This window comes from Micropterus dolomieu, linkage group LG11 (assembly GCF_021292245.1).
Source record: "Micropterus dolomieu isolate WLL.071019.BEF.003 ecotype Adirondacks linkage group LG11, ASM2129224v1, whole genome shotgun sequence".
In the NCBI taxonomy this organism is placed as follows: Eukaryota; Metazoa; Chordata; class Actinopteri; order Centrarchiformes; family Centrarchidae; genus Micropterus; species Micropterus dolomieu.
This window is the reverse complement of record NC_060160.1, coordinates 15195921-15214749: the sequence shown is the minus strand read 5'-3', so window position 1 is coordinate 15214749 and position 18829 is coordinate 15195921. Positions and strand designations below refer to the sequence as shown.

The 18829-nt window shown below is 41.5% G+C and overlaps 3 protein-coding genes across 5 annotated transcripts in view; all 3 read right to left on the bottom strand.

Annotated features, from left to right (window-relative positions):
- rnf144aa (ring finger protein 144aa) overlaps positions 1-11103 on the bottom strand; it is a 32435-nt gene extending 21332 nt beyond the window's left edge. Inside the window, exons 1-2 of one of the 2 annotated variants that reach the window (XM_046061986.1) lie at positions 10994-11103; positions 10515-10746 (exon numbers count right to left, since the gene is read on the bottom strand). Coding sequence is in view for 1 of the 2 variants with exons in the window: in XM_046061985.1 (XP_045917941.1) it covers positions 10994-11058 (65 nt within the window). In the remaining variant the exon portion in view is untranslated. The remainder of the gene's footprint in view (positions 1-10514; positions 10747-10993) is intronic. The other variant, XM_046061985.1, reaches the window with a different exon arrangement.
- Positions 11104-12824: 1721 nt separating this feature from the next.
- rsad2 (radical S-adenosyl methionine domain containing 2) lies at positions 12825-18690 on the bottom strand. Of its 2 annotated transcripts, XM_046061983.1 has the most exons (6): positions 18316-18686; positions 18064-18225; positions 17221-17450; positions 16931-17080; positions 16521-16553; positions 12827-13216 (listed from the first exon to the last, which is right to left on the bottom strand). In XM_046061983.1, the coding sequence occupies exons 1-6, from the start codon at positions 18638-18640 to the stop codon at positions 13052-13054; spliced, it is 1065 nt and encodes a 354-aa protein (XP_045917939.1). In that variant the 5' UTR covers positions 18641-18686; the 3' UTR covers positions 12827-13051. The 2 variants fall into 2 exon arrangements, with proteins under 2 accessions (XP_045917940.1, XP_045917939.1); XM_046061984.1 differs by lacking the exon at positions 16521-16553 and having other exon boundaries at positions 12825-13216; positions 18316-18690.
- Positions 18691-18750: 60 nt separating this feature from the next.
- Positions 18751-18829, bottom strand: part of LOC123979410 (radical S-adenosyl methionine domain-containing protein 2-like) — a 1722-nt gene continuing 1643 nt past the window's right edge. Inside the window, exon 4 of the mRNA XM_046063323.1 lies at positions 18751-18789. Coding sequence (XP_045919279.1) covers positions 18751-18789 — 39 coding nt within the window. The remainder of the gene's footprint in view (positions 18790-18829) is intronic.

The following is an 18829-nucleotide window of genomic DNA, read 5'->3' as shown; positions in this document are numbered from 1 at the left end:
CCCCCCTCCCCCCCCACTATGGCTGATGTGGAAGACAGCTGCTAACATCTGTAACGTCCTGTGTAACATCCTGTGTCCTTAGTAGCTTGTGTTTCATCTTAACTCCACATCACTCATTATTTACTGCATTATTGGGGCAGTTGAGTATACCTAGTAAGCTCACGTTGCACAGTCAGAAATTCTTGCTAATCTAGTATAGAGTCCAGGCATTTCTTGTGTACACAAAATCCACATATAAAGCCAGTGGCGTCACTACATGCGAATCTGATGTTGTACTTTGCAGGAATGGTATGTTTGTATGTATGTATGCAATTGCGAACACAGCCATTCTCTCACACATTCACAGATGAACATTCTTTCAGCACAAAGCTGTCCTTCTGATATACAAGAATGTGCTGTCAACCAATAAGACAAGTGAAGGACGACAACCGAAAGCCACACTGTGTTCAACTGGAGAAGAAGGCAGGCGTGGAATATGGACTGAGACCATGCTGATGATATTCTACCTGAAGTCCGGGGGCGAGCCAATACAGCAGATGTTCAATTGTGTCATTATGTGGTGCAGCAGAATTAATGGAGTGAGAAGCCTGATATGATACTAGCTGACTCGAACAAACTTTTCTTCCCGACTGGCCTCATCAGCGAAACCTAATATAACTTCAAGTTTACGCTTGTGAACATTTCTGTCTGGCATACTGCTACAATAATTTCTTTTTGTCTCAGTGGACACAGCTGTAACTGCATTCCACAAACACTTACTGCATGTATGTTCACAAAGCCTGTGATTTCATTCACAGAAAAACCATATACCGAGAAAAAAAGAAAACCAGATTGGTTGCTCCCCCCCTCCCCTGTTCCTTGCTGCCTTTCCTTCCTCAGTCACAGCCAGCCCTGCTCTTCATGGCCAATTAGTAGGGCCTCTAAGCTTCATTTCTGTCACATCATCTCTGTATCTATTGCTGCAGAGAAAAGGAGAGAGACTGAGTAAAAAGAAAGTGAGAGAGGACAGTGGCAATGGGCCAATTTCGTCCATTTTCCAGACTCCCTTGGCACCCCTTTACTGCCTGCTATTACTTCTTGTCACGTTGTTGTGAAAGCACACACACACAAACACACACACACACACACACACACACACACACACACACACACACACACACACACACACACACACACACACACCTGAAGAAAATTATCCCATGGGGGACATCAATAACAGAATGTAGGCTTTTTATTGTAGGGGGAACATATAGTCACCGTTAACTACAACGATAAGGATGAGTACGTTTACAACCCTAATTAGATTTACATAGAAAATCTCATTGGTGCACTATTAAAATAAAAATCAATGTGGGACATATCCCTACATCACCTGATGAACAAATAACATTAATAAATGTCAGCGTCTATTATGAGCATGTTTGAATGAGAATGTAGGTCATGGGTGTTATGTGGGCCATAGGTTGACGCAGAACATACAGTACTGAAATAACACTTAGGTCATACTGTGCCCAGCCAAACCCATTCACTCAGGACGCGCCCTAGTGTGTTATTCTCTTGATCGACTATCAACTAACCCACATTTATAACCTAAAGCACACACGCGGGGATTCGTTAATTGGACAGCTCAATCTCTGAATGTGAAAGGTGAAATGCCTTCGTGGAGGAACAGCGGTTAAGGACAGTCGTCGTCTGTTCTTGACATCGAGGGGGAGCTCTAAAAGGGTAGCTAAGAGTGGTCATAGACCTAATTTTTTCCATGCCCTGAGGAGTTACATAATCACCCAAATGTATTTTGGCATTGTGAATAGTGTGGAGAAGCGTGCGTGCATGTTTCCAAGCAAGTCAAAGTCTGTTTTGCAGTTTGGACCTGACAGACGCTGACAGTGGTCATGGGTATGTAGGGCAAAAAATAAACAAGAAAAACTTAGTCTCATGTCTACTTGGTCTCTTGCCATTTTTCTGCTGCAATGCAAGCTAAATATCCACTCTCTAAACTTGATTGATTTGATTGCACTGCTTGAGGTGGTTTGCATTATTTGCCAGTTCAGTTGGGTGTGTTTATGGTGACGACGACTCTGAGCAGCCTGAAGAACAGGCAAATCTGCTGTCAAGTTACAATGGCTTATTGGTTATTATGTTGCAACAGTGTCAACAGGTAGAGGGAACTGTTCAATGCTAAACCACATTTACCAGAAACTGCAGTCTGCCAGCAGGAATTACCTCACAGCGTTAATGCAACCCAGTCAAGAGAACAAAGCAGATGAGTGAGCTGGGGTGAAAAAAAGAAGGAAGGAAGGAAGGAAGATGGGGAAGGAAACATCAGTCATCATGCAAAAAAAGAGTGAAATTGGGCAAAAAAGAAAAAGGAAAAACACGACAGCAGAAGATGGGAAGGAAAAACCTGTGAAATTATAATAAAAAAAGGACTCTTTTCCACACCCATGTAAGCCTACTAAGTAGACCGTTTGGCAAATGAGCCGAGGCTTTGGCAGTACTTAATTACTGACTGTAAATATTCATGAGATTCAGTGGCATTTTAAATGTTCTGTGTTTGTTCCTTGAAGTTTTAAAGAGTCTACAGAAATATTCAATGCTCGCCTAAGTAAACCCCGGCACTCATTGACTTTTCATTTCCATAAGCTCTCCTTCCAATTGCCAGTGAGATTTGGAATGTACGAGAGATCCTTTTCTCCCCCTCAGTTGAATGAGTTCATTGCCACACCCCAGATAACTTCTCAGTACCTGGAGGCAGCGAATAATGCACCCTCAGACTCGATGACATATTGGTGAGCAAGCACAGAACAAAACATTCAGACAGGCAGCTAAAGCAAGAGGCAGGTCTTGCCCACAATGTCTTATTGTCCAGGGCAACAGAGCCAGACTACACTGAACAAGGGTGACAACATACAATTCTGTACAACACAAAAAATAAAGAACGTAAAAACACAGATAAGACGGCTAGAAAAGCGTCTTTACTGGAGACATATGGCATCATATTTTGCCAACTTAAAACAAGGCTCAAAGCAGTGACAATAGATTTGCTCACCCTCTCCCAAAAAAAGCCATCTAGGCTCACATTATAGTCTCAGAAGGTAAGTGAAGATGACAGGCATGCCACATTGAGCCCATTTCTATTGACAGATGCAGAGAGCTTGGGCAAAAGGGTCGACTTGGTTGCAATCTGTTGTCACTCACTGCTCTACAGCTTTAGTTATTATTTTTACATGTACACTATTACAGCGAATAATCAGATTAAGCTCTCAGGTCATTGTTGTGGATGTTTCGACAATCTTTAATGTTACCGGTACTGTATTTATAGAAGTAAACTCTTACAAACACGTGATCCCGACTGAGAACAAACATTTATTATCCTGAAACCGCTCAGCTCAGCTATAAACATCTGCTCCCTGTTCTGTGTGCATGGGCAGTTATTTTCAGTTTGTCATTAAAGAGACCGTAATATCCAGAATTCTTTTTGTACTTCCATCCAAAACAGAATCCAACAAAAATAAATTGGCAAAACTTACTGTTGTCGAATATCACTCAGTTTTGTTTGTTAATGCTGGCTTAATTTTTATTTTCTCATTGTGGTTTTTCTGCCAGGTTGTTTTTTTTAACTTTCAGTTTCATCTTTGAAGTAAGCCTCATTAGAATTCCTTGGGAGTTTCCATCCAAAAACAAAATGTGAGAAAAATACTGGGGCGAAACCCACTTGGTTGTTTCTTAACAGTGGATGAGTAGATTAACTGGATTAAATGGACAGTTACTTTCTCCAACAAACAATCTAAATTCTCATCAACACAGCAAACAAACAAAGAGGTCCCACCCACCGAGGCCAGCAGCGGCTGAAAAACAGGAGAAAAAAAAGACACTGTTGAAAACTGGGAGTATTTCATTTAAGTCCAATGGAATGTGTGGCAGACCATAGACCCTCTTATCAGAGATACAGGAGGACAAATAGGATATCTGTCGAATTTGAACTAATGTAGGCTAATCTGTGTTTCTACCACCTGTAGCCAAGCTGCTATTTGTGTACAGCAAAAATGCAATTCAGAACATTTAGAGTAATTTGATGAATTCATGACAAAGGCAGTCACACTTTTTATTTATATTTATATTTATATATTTGACTGAGATGACCTGATTAAAATGTTTAAAAAACTGAATCCTGCCTTTGCAGGCAACACCATTATGTGTTTACAGTGTTTTGTAAGTCAAGACAAATAAACTAACAACAGGGTCTGTGTCCAAATAATGAAGGAATGTGTCACCAAGTACACAGTAAACAGTATGACTCTTTCATGTGTTGTTAATAAAAAGAGAAATGAGAATGGAGTCTGGCCACACAGACAATAGTCGTTTGTAGAAGTGTTGATAATAATACAAAATGGCAGCATTATTCTTTAATCATCAGACAGTTGGTCTTACTGTGACTGATGTGAAAAAGCACGCATATAGGGGCTCTCATAAAGTCATTCATATTGATGGAACACACCTCTCCTCTCCCTTCCAAACACTAGCTACCCTCCAAGCAGTCAATGGACATGAAGTTGTTACTGTGATGTAGAGACAGAGCTCAGTTAAACCTTTATGGATGAAAGATACTTTTGTTACAGATTAATAACCACTCTGAAACTCTTGCTCCAGTCCATGTTGCCAAGCTGGTCGGCAACATGTAGCCTACAGCTGAATCGATGTTTACCGTCTTTTCGCTGATCTGCCCTTCTCTGCTTCTGATTGGCTAGTAGTCCTTAAGTAGGCTCTGCGCATGTGCAACTCCCAACAAAGATCATTTAGAGACAAGATGTATCACTCCACAGCTAAAACTAAGCCTTCAACACAGGGTGAAAAGGGGAGCTGCAGCAATGTGCAGTATGACGAAAAATATGTTTTTTGAAAATTAAACCATGTAAACCTGTTCTGGTACAACCCCTAAATAGGATTTTGAACCTGAAAATGAGCATAATACCACCTCTTTAACACTCTCGGGAATGAGCACATGCATTTGATTTCTTTTACAAGCCATGAGGAGGTTAAACATTCAGTTTGTCACTGCCTTAGCTTCACTTTTATAGACTCGCAGCTAGATCCTTTGAGACGACATCAGCTTTATCACCCTGGGAACAAACCCGCTATGCCACTGCGCAATACCGACTGTTGTTTACACATGTGGAGGCTATAGGAACTGAGCAGGCATTGACAAGGTCTGCAATAAGCTTACACATAACAAGGAAAGAAGTAAAAAAACAATATGTGCCATTTCACCACACTTTAAAAGTAACTGCACAGTGCTGACCAATATAATTAAATGGAGTTCTATCATATCAACAGTTTTCACTGAAATGACTTTAATGAGAACATTACACAGCTAGTACTAAACTAACGAGTGTGACTGCAGCACAGTGAGGACTGCTGTCACTCCGCTGGACAATGAGTTTTCATGGTCACCGGAGAGAGCCACTCCAACAGAGAGGCACTCAGAGACTAATCTGCAGGGTACGGTGACACTCTCCCAGCAGTGGGCTCAACAATTCACAAGCAATTTCACTAATCGTCGAGTTAGGGCCACATAGACAAGACAAAAGACTTTTCAACTTTGCGTCATCTTATACACCACAACAGCACATTCTGTCTCACTCTGCCCTCCAGCAGCCCTCATCCCTGCTGTCGGTGAGCTGCTGCCTTGTGAAACGAACCCGGTCTCCCAGTCCCATTGCAGGAGAACGGGAAAGAGGAAGCCAAAAACTACCTTCGGAAATGCGCCGACATCCTGTTGTTGGGTTTGTGGCAGACACACAAAGGATGTAATCCCCCTAAACTTTACAAATCAAAAGAGTGAGAAAGGAGAAACTACAATACCATGTTGACACATTTAAAAGTGCTTTCATTCACCTGTTCATCTTCTTCCCTGATTAAATTACAGTTGCTGGTTACTGTGCCTTTTTAAAGACTTTGTAGTCCATATTCAGACAGGTTATATTCTTGCCAAACACTCTACCAGAGTGTTGGTTGAGCTGCCACAAGTGAGGCACTATACTAAAGGCATATCAGACCGTAACAAGCAAGGGACGAAATTGTTAGTAGCTGCTCCGGCAGCCTGTTGCACCAACTGTGTATAAGTTCAAACGTAGCGTAGTTAGAACAAAAAGTATTACTAAGTTGTGATATATGATTTACTAAAATAAAAGTAGTTGCAGCATGGAGATAAGTTACAACATAAATCTGAGTAACAACTTAATAGTTACACATGCCCCAGGGTAGGTGTAAATCATGAAGTGTCACAGAATTATATACTTGCTTATGGTAAAACAGCGTTTTTTCTGCTCCACAGCATTATTTTTCATTAATGACATGTCATCACAGTAATCCAAGTAGATGCCCAATTTATTGATATGATATTTAAATATCGATTCCAAGTGTCTCAAGCCAGCCAAAAAGCTAATGCGCACGGTAACCATGATAATGGAACTCTTATCTTTGATTGGTGATTGGCCACTTGCCTCAGTTATGACTTTACATCTAAACTAGTGAGTTTCTGACCCAAGTAATCGTGGTGCAATTTTTAGTAGCTGATTCAGTTACAAACTAACTAGTAGTTACTAAGCCTCTGGTGTTACACAATAACTTGCTGTCATGTAAACCGCACTTGCTGTTACCACGGTAACCCCATGTGTTGCCAAATCAACCAGGACAGAAATCTTAAGGATTAAAACTTTAAATCTTTAAAACTTGATTGAACAATAAGGCTGCAGGTTGACTGGTTAGTCAGAGTGTCAGTGCTTAGACTGTTACTATGCTCCAAGTATTAGTCAGGCCCTTCCAAATACAAACAAAATTCTAGCAAGAAGTTTAGATTTTAGGAGCATTTGACCAAAGAATGATAGCATGCTAAATCGTAATGTAATCAGATAACTCCTGAACACTATCCATAGTCACTGTGCTCTTGATCTGTTGTCTCCCCCTCAGGCATCAGCTCGTGATTTATGTCGGTCCAGGTTGTACCAGCTTTTGGCTCATCACTGGCACTCCCAGAACCCAGCCTACCTCTTGACTCATTCACTTCTTCTTCAGTTAGTGCTTTCCAGCATTTCCCGAGAATGACTTTCAGCCGAGTATGAGCTGAAACATGTTCAATTCTGCTGTTTTCATGTGTAGGTGGAGAGCATCAGCGACAGAGACAGACATAGTAAGAGCAAAGGGTTGGCTTATTCCCAATCAAGCTGAAGTCTGAGTTGTACCCCTTTAATGAACATGAAATATGATTTGTTGTTTGAATATGGACTATTGAGGCTACTCGTGGGTGGAAAAACTACTGTCTCCTACAACTACAAATTTCTTCGTAACATTTTTCCAAATTAGTAACTTCAGAAAGAAGCCCATGTAGTGTGAGTGTGTGGAACTGCAAATGTTTTAGAGATTTTTTTTTGCTGTAAAACTCCATTATAGCTGCCCTGGAAATATACCAACATAATGATGTTACATCATCTATATTCCTGCCATTTTCTGCAAGAGTCAGTAAAATCTACCACCAAATAAATATGTATCCAGAGTTGCATTGACATCTGCTTCTAAAAACATTTTAACTGTGGCCATCATTAGGCAGTCAGTAATTATATGTATGGATGGATAGAGCTAAACTGTCACAGCTTGAAAACAACTTGACAGTCTGTGCAATGCATAAAGAGTATGTATTTCCTATTCCCAACGTCACGCAATTGTAAGCTCACAGGCAAACCCAGGATGTTCAAATGAAGTTAAGTTATTTTCTTGTCTATAAGGACTTGTGCTTGCTGCTTTGTTTGTGTGGGACTCACTCAACCCTAGGGGCTTGCTGCAATTTACAGATTTCCTGAAATGCTAAATCGTGGAAAGTGTCAGACGGTCAGCAGAATCTGTGGTGCATTTATTACATAACAGCATCTCACACTATGTTCCCTACCTGTCTGAGAGAATGGAGCCCTCGAGAACAGTTCAAAATGCCAAGCAGCCGTCTAGAAGAAGCACGGCACACACGAGCATCACATAATGCTCTCCTAACTACCCCTGTCTCATCCCAACGCAATCCTAACTGACTGGAAACAAGCCACAACACACAGAGCTAAAGCGATCGCTGCGCCATTGAACATCATTTTCAGGAGCTGTTTAGAACTCAAGTGGTTGCATTGTTGAGTGTTGGGTGTGAACACCACCGTCCCCTCAAACCCCCTGCACCACATACAAACAGTACACCTGGCAACCAGCACCACCCTGAGCACTTACTCACAACACCCTGCTGAAAGACATTTAAGCGGTTGCGTAATCCTTGGCAACCTGACTCCACAAAGGCAGACTACAATCCCTAGAGTCAGATTACACCAAAATGACTTCGCTAGACGTATAAATGTTACAGGATTAAAGGAGTGATTTAACAAATGCAGTCTCTTTAGAAACGCCACTTACCTAACCACTGAGGTTTCACATTTGGTGTCGTCCTGCCCTCACAAGCCCTCCTCAATTCACTGAAACCGATCTAATAAGACTTAAGTAATGAGGAACTGACAGTAATTCAGTTTTAATTACTGGTTAAGTGTACTTAAACAAAATGGGTGTCACATTTCTAGATCAACGCCGTCTCAGGCTGACTAATCTCCTCAACGTAGGTGCTGCTGTGTGATCTACAGTAGAGCTGACCAGAGTTAGACTCTCACAGAGGCAGGTAGCCTCCTCAGGAGCTGGAAATTTACCTTAGACTGATCCAGGCCTGGAAAACCAAAGCGCTTCCTTGTGTATTCCCCAAACCCACTTGTGTGATTGCAACAGAATGTAAAATGGCATGCTACCAATCAAAGCACACAAAGTATATAGTACGTACAGCAGGCGAGGTGTCACCTGTATTATTTTCATGCACTCAGTTCTAATAATCCATCACCAAGGCATAAAACTACAAACGTGATGAGGTGCTTTGTTTTAGCGGAGCACTGTTAAGCACTGTAGCACTGTAAAGATTGCTGAAACCCATAGCTGAGTCGATGTAAAACAAGTCCAGTCTCAGACTTCCCTGCAATCAGAAACTCTCTTAGGTTTACCAGAGTGCCGTATCATCACTATCACAATAACATATTCAGCAGGGATCTTTATCAACACGCAGCAGCAATATTATTCAGACCCACGAAAGGCTTATTAACTTCACTGCGAAAGGGGCATGTCCTGTGCGGGGCTAACACATCACACCAAAACGATCACGGGCCCTCGTCGTCTATATAAAGCACCCTACATATGTGCATGCCTATGTAACGTATGCGTTTCAACATACTTTTTTTACCCTGACTGTCGACCGGATTGGCATGCCGAGTTCTGGGCATCATGACCTCATTCCTTCTCCCTTTCAAGTTAACTCATCTCCGCTCTCTGAGGAATGTGTTGCTGTTTTGTATGGAACATCTTTCTCTTGTTTTGAACAGCAGCAGCAGCGAGTAGTGGCTTGATGCACTTACTCCCCCGATGGAAATGGGGCTCTTTCTGAGGGGAATGGAACAAAGTGCATCACAACGTCGTCGCCTGTGAAACCACATGTGGGAAATACAACATTCCCTAAATGTGTGTTCTTGTGTGTGTGTGTGCATGAGAGGAAGAGTAAGTGCGTGGCTCCTGTAATATGGCTCCTAAAGCATGACATTGGAGAGAGAATCAATAGCGCACAGTGAGAGTTAAAAGCAAAGGTTTGCAACAGGATGGACCTCCATATGTTGAATGTATTTCATGAAGCTGGCACAGGGACTAAACTAGGCACATTTAAAACACACCATAAGGAAGTGAACCAGTTTCCCCCCCTAGGCTACATATTGACATCTTCACAGGATACTGATGATATTTGAAAGGGACAGATAAAGTGAGATGGGAACACCGTGTACAGGCAGGATAGACATTAGACGCCTCACAGCCTTGACCAGTGCTGGCTGCAGAACGCTCTGTTTGTCTAGTAGCCTGGTTTCATAGCCATGCCTATAATCTGACTCTACCCTGAGGTGGACCTGCTGCTTAAAATGGAAATAGCAGGGCGCCGAGTGACCTTTCAGAGCTCATTGGAGCCATTCACTCTGAGCGTGTTGTGCTTGGAGTTCAGTTCAGTTCAATACCCATGCTGCTGCAAATATGTTTCAAAGGCTGTGGTGAACAACAACTACAGCAACTCTGGTCAAGTGTCAGCAACACACACACACACAACGTCACTGATGTCATTTTGAAGCAGCTACCTGCAGCCTGCCTTTGTCATCTATTTTTACTGAAGTTGTTTGCTCCAAAATAGGCCAGCAGAGAGGTAAAAGGCTTAACACTTATAGTTAAGACGTCACCACTGATATCCCTAACAGTCGACCGGCTGTGATCCAAGTGGCCTACAAAACATACTGCTATAAAAACGAGGAAACTGCGAAAATAAAATGCGACAGCAGCTTCTAAACGACACTGAGAGATCATCAGCTGCTGGAGCGCACACCATGTCTTACACTCAATAAAAGCACAAAACACCGCACCTGGCTTTCTGGGATAACGCCGTCTTGATGGTGTAACCTCAGGAAAAGGTTGAGAAGATGATCTCCTGAATTGGATTAACGAAGTGGCGGCCAACCAGTCAGGCGGAGGAGAAGCAGAAGGAGGAGGAAGAGGAGAATATATCTGAAGGGATGATGCCCGTGTTCATTATTACGAGTCCCTCCAACGTCGGGGTGGAAACATTTGACCCGCTACTGCGCCCGAGATCAGGCCCTGGTGAAACACGAACACCAACAACCATCGGCGAAAATTAAAAAAGAACAGCGCAGATAAATAAGCAAACCACTGGGAAGCATAAGCTGCAGCTGACAGTCTGTTTTGCTTGACAGCAGGACTGTTTGTACACCGGAACAGCGGTCAGCAACGAGTGCGCAACGTCCAGCCGTCAGCCCGCCACACAGATCCTGCGAAAAGCAAGAGGCTATCTTGTTGCAAAGGAATCCGGGGGCGGTGTGTTTACCTCTCCGCCGTCCCTGCTGTCGTGCTTGGTGGGAAATCAGCTGCTTCGCACAGGAGAGACGCCATTTGTGTGTGAGAGGCTTCCCGTCTGCCGCTTTAAGGAGAGCTCAGCACTCCCCACTTTTTGACAAACGACAGCGCCCCTTATTGTCAAAACACTGCAATCGCCCGAGAGTCTGTTCTAATGAAAAACATGTTTTCTTATCTCCCTCTAGTGGTAGCCTGTCTAGCTATGCAGATATCTTGTTTATCTTGTGCCAGCACCTTTAGGGTAGCCTTGCTTTGGCCATAATGGAAGAAATGTTGACATGTCATTATAATGTAGGATAGTGGTATCTAGCCATGCAGATGTCCAGGTTTTGAGATGGACAAATAATACTAAGCCGCAATTTTCAATGTGAGCACCAAAAACTACATTTCATTTGCCTATACTTTATTGGGATGGAGACAGAGAGACGGGGGGTGGGGGGTCTAGTTTCATTATTATTAAGTTTCATTTTTATTTCATTCAAATAATCTCCCAGTTGCGAGACTGAATTGAAACCTTTGTGAAACCTCATGTGAAAACGTTTGAGCAATATATTAGAATGTTGTCAATAAACCCAAACCAAAAATAGTTTTGGGTTTTTGATGACATTCTAATATAGAAAGAAATATGTCAGACATTTTCAGGGACAGAACGATAAAAATCCTGGACTTCCATTGTTGTCCTGTTGAACACAGTCCACCAACCTTTATTAATTATTATTGCCACAGCGCTTATAATTTAAAGTTTAACTAAAATAATAATAATAATAATAATAAGACATTTTATTTGTAATGCACTTTACATTTGAAACAAATATCAAAGCACTACAGGTAAAATCATAAAAGCAGTGAACATAGTGCAACGAGTCAACTAGCAAGGTTAATTAAAACTCATACGTTCTGCTCAAAACCTTATATTCAATCTTAAGGCATACTTCCATACAAAATGTCCATTTACCAACCAAGCAGAACAATAGAATGTATTTTCTACTGAACTGTATTTGAACAGTAGAGACTTATCCCCAACAGTATAACAGGACAGGCCAGTCTGCTCAGTTTAGCAAGGATTAAAATGTCCACATAATAGCATGGCAAGACCAGTGTGGCCAGTTTCTGCTCTATTACGCAGTTCAAATCAGTATTTTATTGATAGGCTATATTTAAATTATAGCACCCTGTTTTATATACAGCATGTCTTATTTGTTATGATTATTATTACTGGGAATGTTTTTCCATTATATTTTTGTGTTATTTTAATTGTCTGATTGTATTTGCCTCATTGCAGTTGTGAAATTTTTTAATCATTGTTCCACCATGTAAAGCTTGTTGTATCTTTGTTTTGATATGTGCTGTATATATAATTTTTATTATTAAATATTATTTATTACTATAGTGGGAAACAAATTGTTAAAGAAATGAAAAGTTGTTTGACTAAAAGTCATGTATAATGCTGGCTTTCAATTGGCAAAGATGCAAGTAAGTGGCTTTTCATGATAATTCAGGATGCGTTTTGCTGACAAAAATACATTAAAACACTTTCTTAACTTTTTTAATGATAAAATCTTATTATTAAATTTTTTTATTTGCTAAGCAGTGCAAGGAAACAGTATATCTCGGTCAATCAACCAATCAATCAATGGTTGGTTAAACAATTTGACATTGAGTCTAACATATCTTAACACTGTAAAGCTGATGATACACGGATGATACACAACTTTTAGAGCAATGGTGCTGGGCAATGTTGCCGTCAGTGGTAATGAGTAAAGATTACTACAGTAATCCCCTTCCCCCATCACTCCGCCACCCTCCCCGCACCACCGGTATCCGTTCAAAACATAGTCGGACTTGCCACCAGCAAGATTGCCCAGCAACATTGCTCAAAGAGTTGCCCCGTGTATCATCAGCTTAAGTATAAACACATTAAGTTATAAAAGTAACAGATACAAATAAAGATAAAAACATTCATGTTGTACATTTACATATACATCTGTGCAATCACTCAACAACGGTAAATTTAAATGGTTGCAGATTTTCACCACTCCAGTTTCATGTCGGCTTTGCTCCACACATATTTCCCTCCTCTCTTTAGAAACATCTTTTCATCAAAGCCACTGAAGCAAATGGCTTCCTTCACACCAACATCGAGGATAGACTTGGACGGGTCCTTCCTTCCCTCTCGACAGTCCAGGAAACGCATCTGCAAAAATGAAGAAAGACTATATCAGCTACACATTTAAATGCTCACCAGATGTGGTAAGTTAGCTTTGAATTCAGAATTAAGGCAAACTTGAGCATTTCAACTCCATTCAAGCAATCATCATTTAATCCCTCCTAACTGCCCCAAACTTGGAAGGGAAGTGCTTTTGCTTCAACATCTAACAAAAAATAAAAACTTTGGCTGTGTCCGAAATCACCCACTACTCGCCATTTTGTTGTGCTGTCCGAATGTATAGTGATAATTATTATACCCTATATAGTCCACTCAATGTATCCCAGAACGCTGATAGAAAAAACATGACATAATTAATGGCGCCGAAATAACGATCGGAGTAGTGTCCGAAAGTGTTGTTTTAATAATGCGAGTGAGCTCACTATATAGTGCTGTAGTGAACAACGGTGTGGATTTGTGCATTTTGTATTGAATAAATTTGGAACTACTCCAAATTCCTTTTTTTTCTCCCACAGAGGAGCAGGGGGTCAAAGTTGCTTCTTCTAAGTGCTATCCCTGACCATAAAACTGGCACCCTTTTGATTCCGAAGCTGATAACGCGGGGCCTGACTGTTAAACTGACAAAGGGACACAAGCCAGCGATTAGCATTTCCCTGAACAGCCTATGAAAACTGGCCCCCCACACATGTTTCCGTGGCAACTGACCTTGCTCTTTGTTTATTATCCCATCAAAGGGATACTCCTTGTCTCACCTAAGTGTGACATAATCCAGGACAGCCGAACTTTGGATGACCAAGGACTGCAGTCTCCAAAGACTCAAAGCATTTAATTAAGTTTAATTAAATCTTTAGTTACTTGATTGCTTTTGCCTCTATTTGAGTAGTTATGTTAACATGTTGTTACTATCTGTTGTTGATATTAGTGCTGAAAAGAAAGTTACTTTTTCAGTGTTTTTTATTTTCAGCAAGACAATCCTTCATCTAATGTAATCAATTGAATTTAAGGGTGAATCAACAATATTCCCCAGTTCCTAAGGAGAGATGATCTTGGATTAATCTAAGCTTTCCTCATGTAACCTGAGCTCCCCCAAGTGGACGAAACAAGTATTACATACCCTCGTTGGAAATGCCCTTAAATGTATAAATATCCTGACAATTGTTTCCTGTTACCAAATGCTTAACTTAAAACAGTACAACCGTTTGACCATTGAGGTTCGATTGTGGAAAATATTTTATTATAATACACGCAAATAGATCTCTTTTCTTTTAGACCTTAAGTTTAGAAAGGCAGTCCCTTGGGAAACCTGAAACGCCCCCTGGGGAACCACGCCCCAGGCAACAAAAGAGCGACACGCGTTCTCTCTCTCTTCGCTCTTCTCTCTGGACGCTTAGGCGCGCGTCGGCGTGCCTCGCCAGGCAATGCCCAAGAGTCGGCCAGCGAGACAGGCCTTTTGTTCGCCTGAAGCTACACACGTGAAGTGCCGCGACATCAGTTATCAGTCCGTTAAGTTACACTGAACTAATTCAGGAACGACCAAGTTCCATTTTAAGCCTTTTTCGTCGAGCCAACTTCACCGAGGTCAGACCAAGCCACGTGGGCTCGCCAGCTACAACGAAGGAAACCTGAAAACAGTCGAATTGCTAGATGGAGGATGTTCTTTTCAATCAGACACGGAGAACCCCGGAGAATCCCTAGCAAAAAGCCAGGACCGGGCAGCTAGTGGGACCTGTGCAACAGGCCAAAAGCAGGCTGTTGACAAGCAGTAAGACCAAACAAAGCATTCTGTGATCAGATATGTCCTTTTTAACTCCTAAACTCATAGCGTTAGCTTACTTTCATTAGTTCTTCTATGCCGTATGAGTCAAATGCTTCCCACAATCGAACCTCCATTTATAATTAATATTTTTATTTTATATTAATTTATATTAATAAACTCACTGTAATATAATCAAGAACTGTGTGTGTTGCCTGTTTCTACGTCCCTGCCAAGAGAATTGACCCTTTAGATATGAGACTGACTGATTGATTTAAGATAATTGAGCGATTATTAACTAACTGATTACTAGTAATAATTGTATAATTATTCAAAACGAGGAATAAAATGAGATTTTATGAATATTAAAATTCATAATTGGGTATCAATTCTCATAAATTTATTAAAATGCATAACTGAATTTAGGTTTGCTACAGTGCTCTACATACAACTCCCTATATAGGGGGTAGGGAGCAGTGAATGAGCGGGGATTTCGGACACAGCCTTAGTTTTAGCAAACTTGATGGCCTGTTCACACTTAAAGGGGCATTATGGAGTTTCCAGCAGCCACTAGCGTTCTAAGAGTGCAACCAGGTGTGTGCTCGTATGCGTGCTCGCTTGAAGTCATGAGCGAGCATAATCCGAAACACAACCACTTTCATATAGAAATACCACAATAAATGCAGGAACACCAGCATGCAGGCTGTGGCTTTTCTCCAGACATGTTCAGGCCATAGGTTCCTCTGTGTTGTTGTGACTGTTTTGTTGCAGTGTTTTATGTTATGTGGGTCACATTAGTTGCAGCGACTGAGAGGTGGAGAAGCTGTGTATCTGAGTATTGCTATAACCACAATAAACATAAACTGAATGTGACGAAGAAAACAGCGGCAGGTCCGAGCTACTGTAGCGTTAGCTGGCTGCATCGCCATAGGCTACCTTCAGTAAACAAATCGCTCCACATTTGCTTTTTGCCGTTACATCCTTTCTTGCAGGCTAAATCAACAGTGGTACACAGGATAGTAACATGGGTAGCGTTAGTTGGTGAAGTAATGTGGAAAGCATATAACTTTGCACCGGACAACATTTGCAACTGCTCGCCGTTAGCCTGCGAGCTAACGCGACTTTCTCTGTGTTTCTCCAGCTTTACTAATGCTCACTTTGTTCTTACTCGATATCATCTATACCTCTTTGGTTTGATGGGCTTCAGCACATACGCCTTTATTGTTGTTTTGTATCCTTACGTTATGGTGTTAGTGGACTGCATGTCGTTAGCTGCCGTGTTGTCGCTGTAGTCAGAGAGAGGCTCGGGAGCGCGCACAGGGCTGAATCCAACCCGGAGACCTCACATTAAAAGCAGAATTGTGGCTGATGCAAGCAACGCAGAAAACAGGCGCGTGCTTCATTTCTAAGTGAGTTTTGAGCCCATTGATAATAAGGCAATGACAATTTTATTTATTAAAATCAAAAACTTACATATAGCCCCTTTAACAGTTTCATTAAGGGAAGACTCAAATGACCTGTAGAAGCAACAATCTCAAGAGGAGTGTGTTTATTGCAAAACCAAAATAATGCACTTACATATTCATCCAGGATCAGGTAGGAATTCCTCATCTGTGAACACACCATAGTTCAGTTTTGTTATTCTTGGGCCTGGCATCTGATTCCCAACATAGTCACATTATTTACTTTGCTGACAACACTGCTGATATTGCTCCACTCCCAATAGAAAATGTCCCACTATTATTACTGACAAGACGCAGGATGAATGTAGCTCTGCCATGGTACATTGTGGTTGGGCCTTCGTCCAATGATTATGGCTGACCTGCTACTATCCTTCTGGTTGTTTGTTTGTTTGATCAATCAACTTTGAACATGAACTGTCCTCACTTATTCGAAAATACATGTTTCTGAGTGTGTGGGTAGACGTTTATGACCTTCAACACACCTTTGTACTGTCATATTTGTTGCCACTGTTAACAATCTCATACCTTCTCATTGGACTCTGGAACAAGGCAGGGGACGCTGCTGTGTCTATCCAGAAACTCCTCAAACTGTTGGTCACTGATGACGAACCTCTCTGCCTCTCTCAGGGCCTTCTCTCCTGCATTTTCCCCGTCAATCAACAGACACTGGAATACCTGAACACAGGGAGCAGCACACACAGAGAGGGTGAGTGTGTGTGTGTGTGTGTGTGTGTGTGTGTGTGTCAGGACACACACACACACACACACACACACACACACACACACACACACACACTTTCCCTTTCCACTGTTACCTTCCAGCGGACTGGGTTAAGCTGGGTGATGGCCTCAGTCATGTCTTCGTCCACGTTGAAGGTGTTGATGACCGAGTTGATCTTGAATGCCACTTTGTACTGCAGGCACCAGTTGCGAATCTTGTGAAGGTTGTCGACGTGGCTCTTTCTGCCCTGAGCTCTTCCAATCAGCTGGTTGGTTGCCTCATCAAAACTGTCACAGGAGATGGCCAGGATATCCAGATAGTCACCTGGTGGAGAGACAGAGAGAGAGAGAGCATTTTTCTTCTTCTTAGACTAAACATATGCTCCCAACCAGTGTATAATATGGTCAAAAACAAAACAATTTTGTCCAATTTGTCCTAAAAGTAGGGCTGGACAATATGGCCAAAAATATTATCACGATAAAAAGTTTCTATCTTTCGATATCAATAATTATCATGATAAATATAAAATCGTTATTTCTTTCGAGTTTACATTACACATCGATTTTAAAAGCTGATTTTTGCTCATGAGTGAAAGTTGAAGAATCCTGATGGTTAATTGTGTTTAAAACTCTTCTTTATGGTCAACACTTGAGGCCCAACAGTGGATCACGTCAGGTAGAGCATTCAAAACAATTATGATCTAATCTTTTTTCAATAACTATGCATGAGTAAAATTAAGTAAACTTTTTAACTTTTTTCAGTCCTTTTTCCTCAACAAAATAAACATCTTAATAAAAAAGTCCTAATTCGTGTATGATTCAAGTGAATAAGATCAAACATTTATTGATTACTATTTGTTATATTGTTATTGAAAAAAAAATATTACGATTGTTATTGTTTTATTGTGCAGCCCTACCTAAAAGTCAAAGAGTCTTACCATATTTCTGGAACCATGTTTCTTTGATCATGCTCCCATTGCTGACAATGCTGACACTTGGGAGCTGTAGATCCAGTTTACAGAACTGAACTAATTTCCCCAGAAATTCTCCTTTTTCGTGCAAGAAGGGCTCTCCTCCCGAGAAGTTGATCTTTTCCATGCCTGATAAACAAAGACATCTATGAATGTAACTGCATGCAAGAGGTTTGATACAACACAAAAGACCAGAATATACCGATCTGTCAAACTTACCAGATTCCTTCAGAAGTTTGAGGCCCCTCTTGGCTTCCTCTAGAGGCAGGACAAAGGAGGTTTTTGCAGTGTGGAAACAAAATCCACATTTGTAATTACACTTGCGTGTGAAATGATAGTTGACACTTGTTGGAGTCGTGGCATTTTGGACTTTCCTTTGCTCCAGCTGGCAGTCAACAGGTGAAACAGGGGAGGTTGTCCCCTTGCAGCCTCCTGCTGTCCAGAAACAAACTATTGAAAAGACGCTCGCCATAATGCATTGCAGGGTGCTGATGCAGAGCTGCAGCACCAGCTTCGGGGACGCAACCACGGAGGAGAACTGCATATTCAAAACGAGCTACTCACACCTTCTCTGACAGATCTTATATACAGGGCTGCAGGGCGCAATTTAAGACGTGGTAAGGAAACTGATCAGCTGAGCAGCTGAGTTTCTGTTTACATACATCGAAAACGAAACCGAGCAGGGTGAGTCACCTGAACACCCGCAGATGATAGAGCAAAAAAATGTGATATG

Bases quoted from the DNA above. Each gene is read 5' to 3' on its own strand.
- rsad2 (XM_046061983.1), bottom strand. From the start codon at position 18,640: ATGCAGTTCTCCTCCGTGGTTGCGTCCCCGAAGCTGGTGCTGCAGCTC. The intron at 17,081-17,220 runs GTAACAGTGGAA...CCCTGTGTTCAG, and splicing joins TTAACCCAGTCCGCTGGAAG to GTATTCCAGTGTCTGTTGAT. The intron at 13,217-16,520 runs GTAAGTGCATTA...TCATTTTTGCAG, and splicing joins ACCTGATCCTGGATGAATAT to ATGCGTTTCCTGGACTGTCG.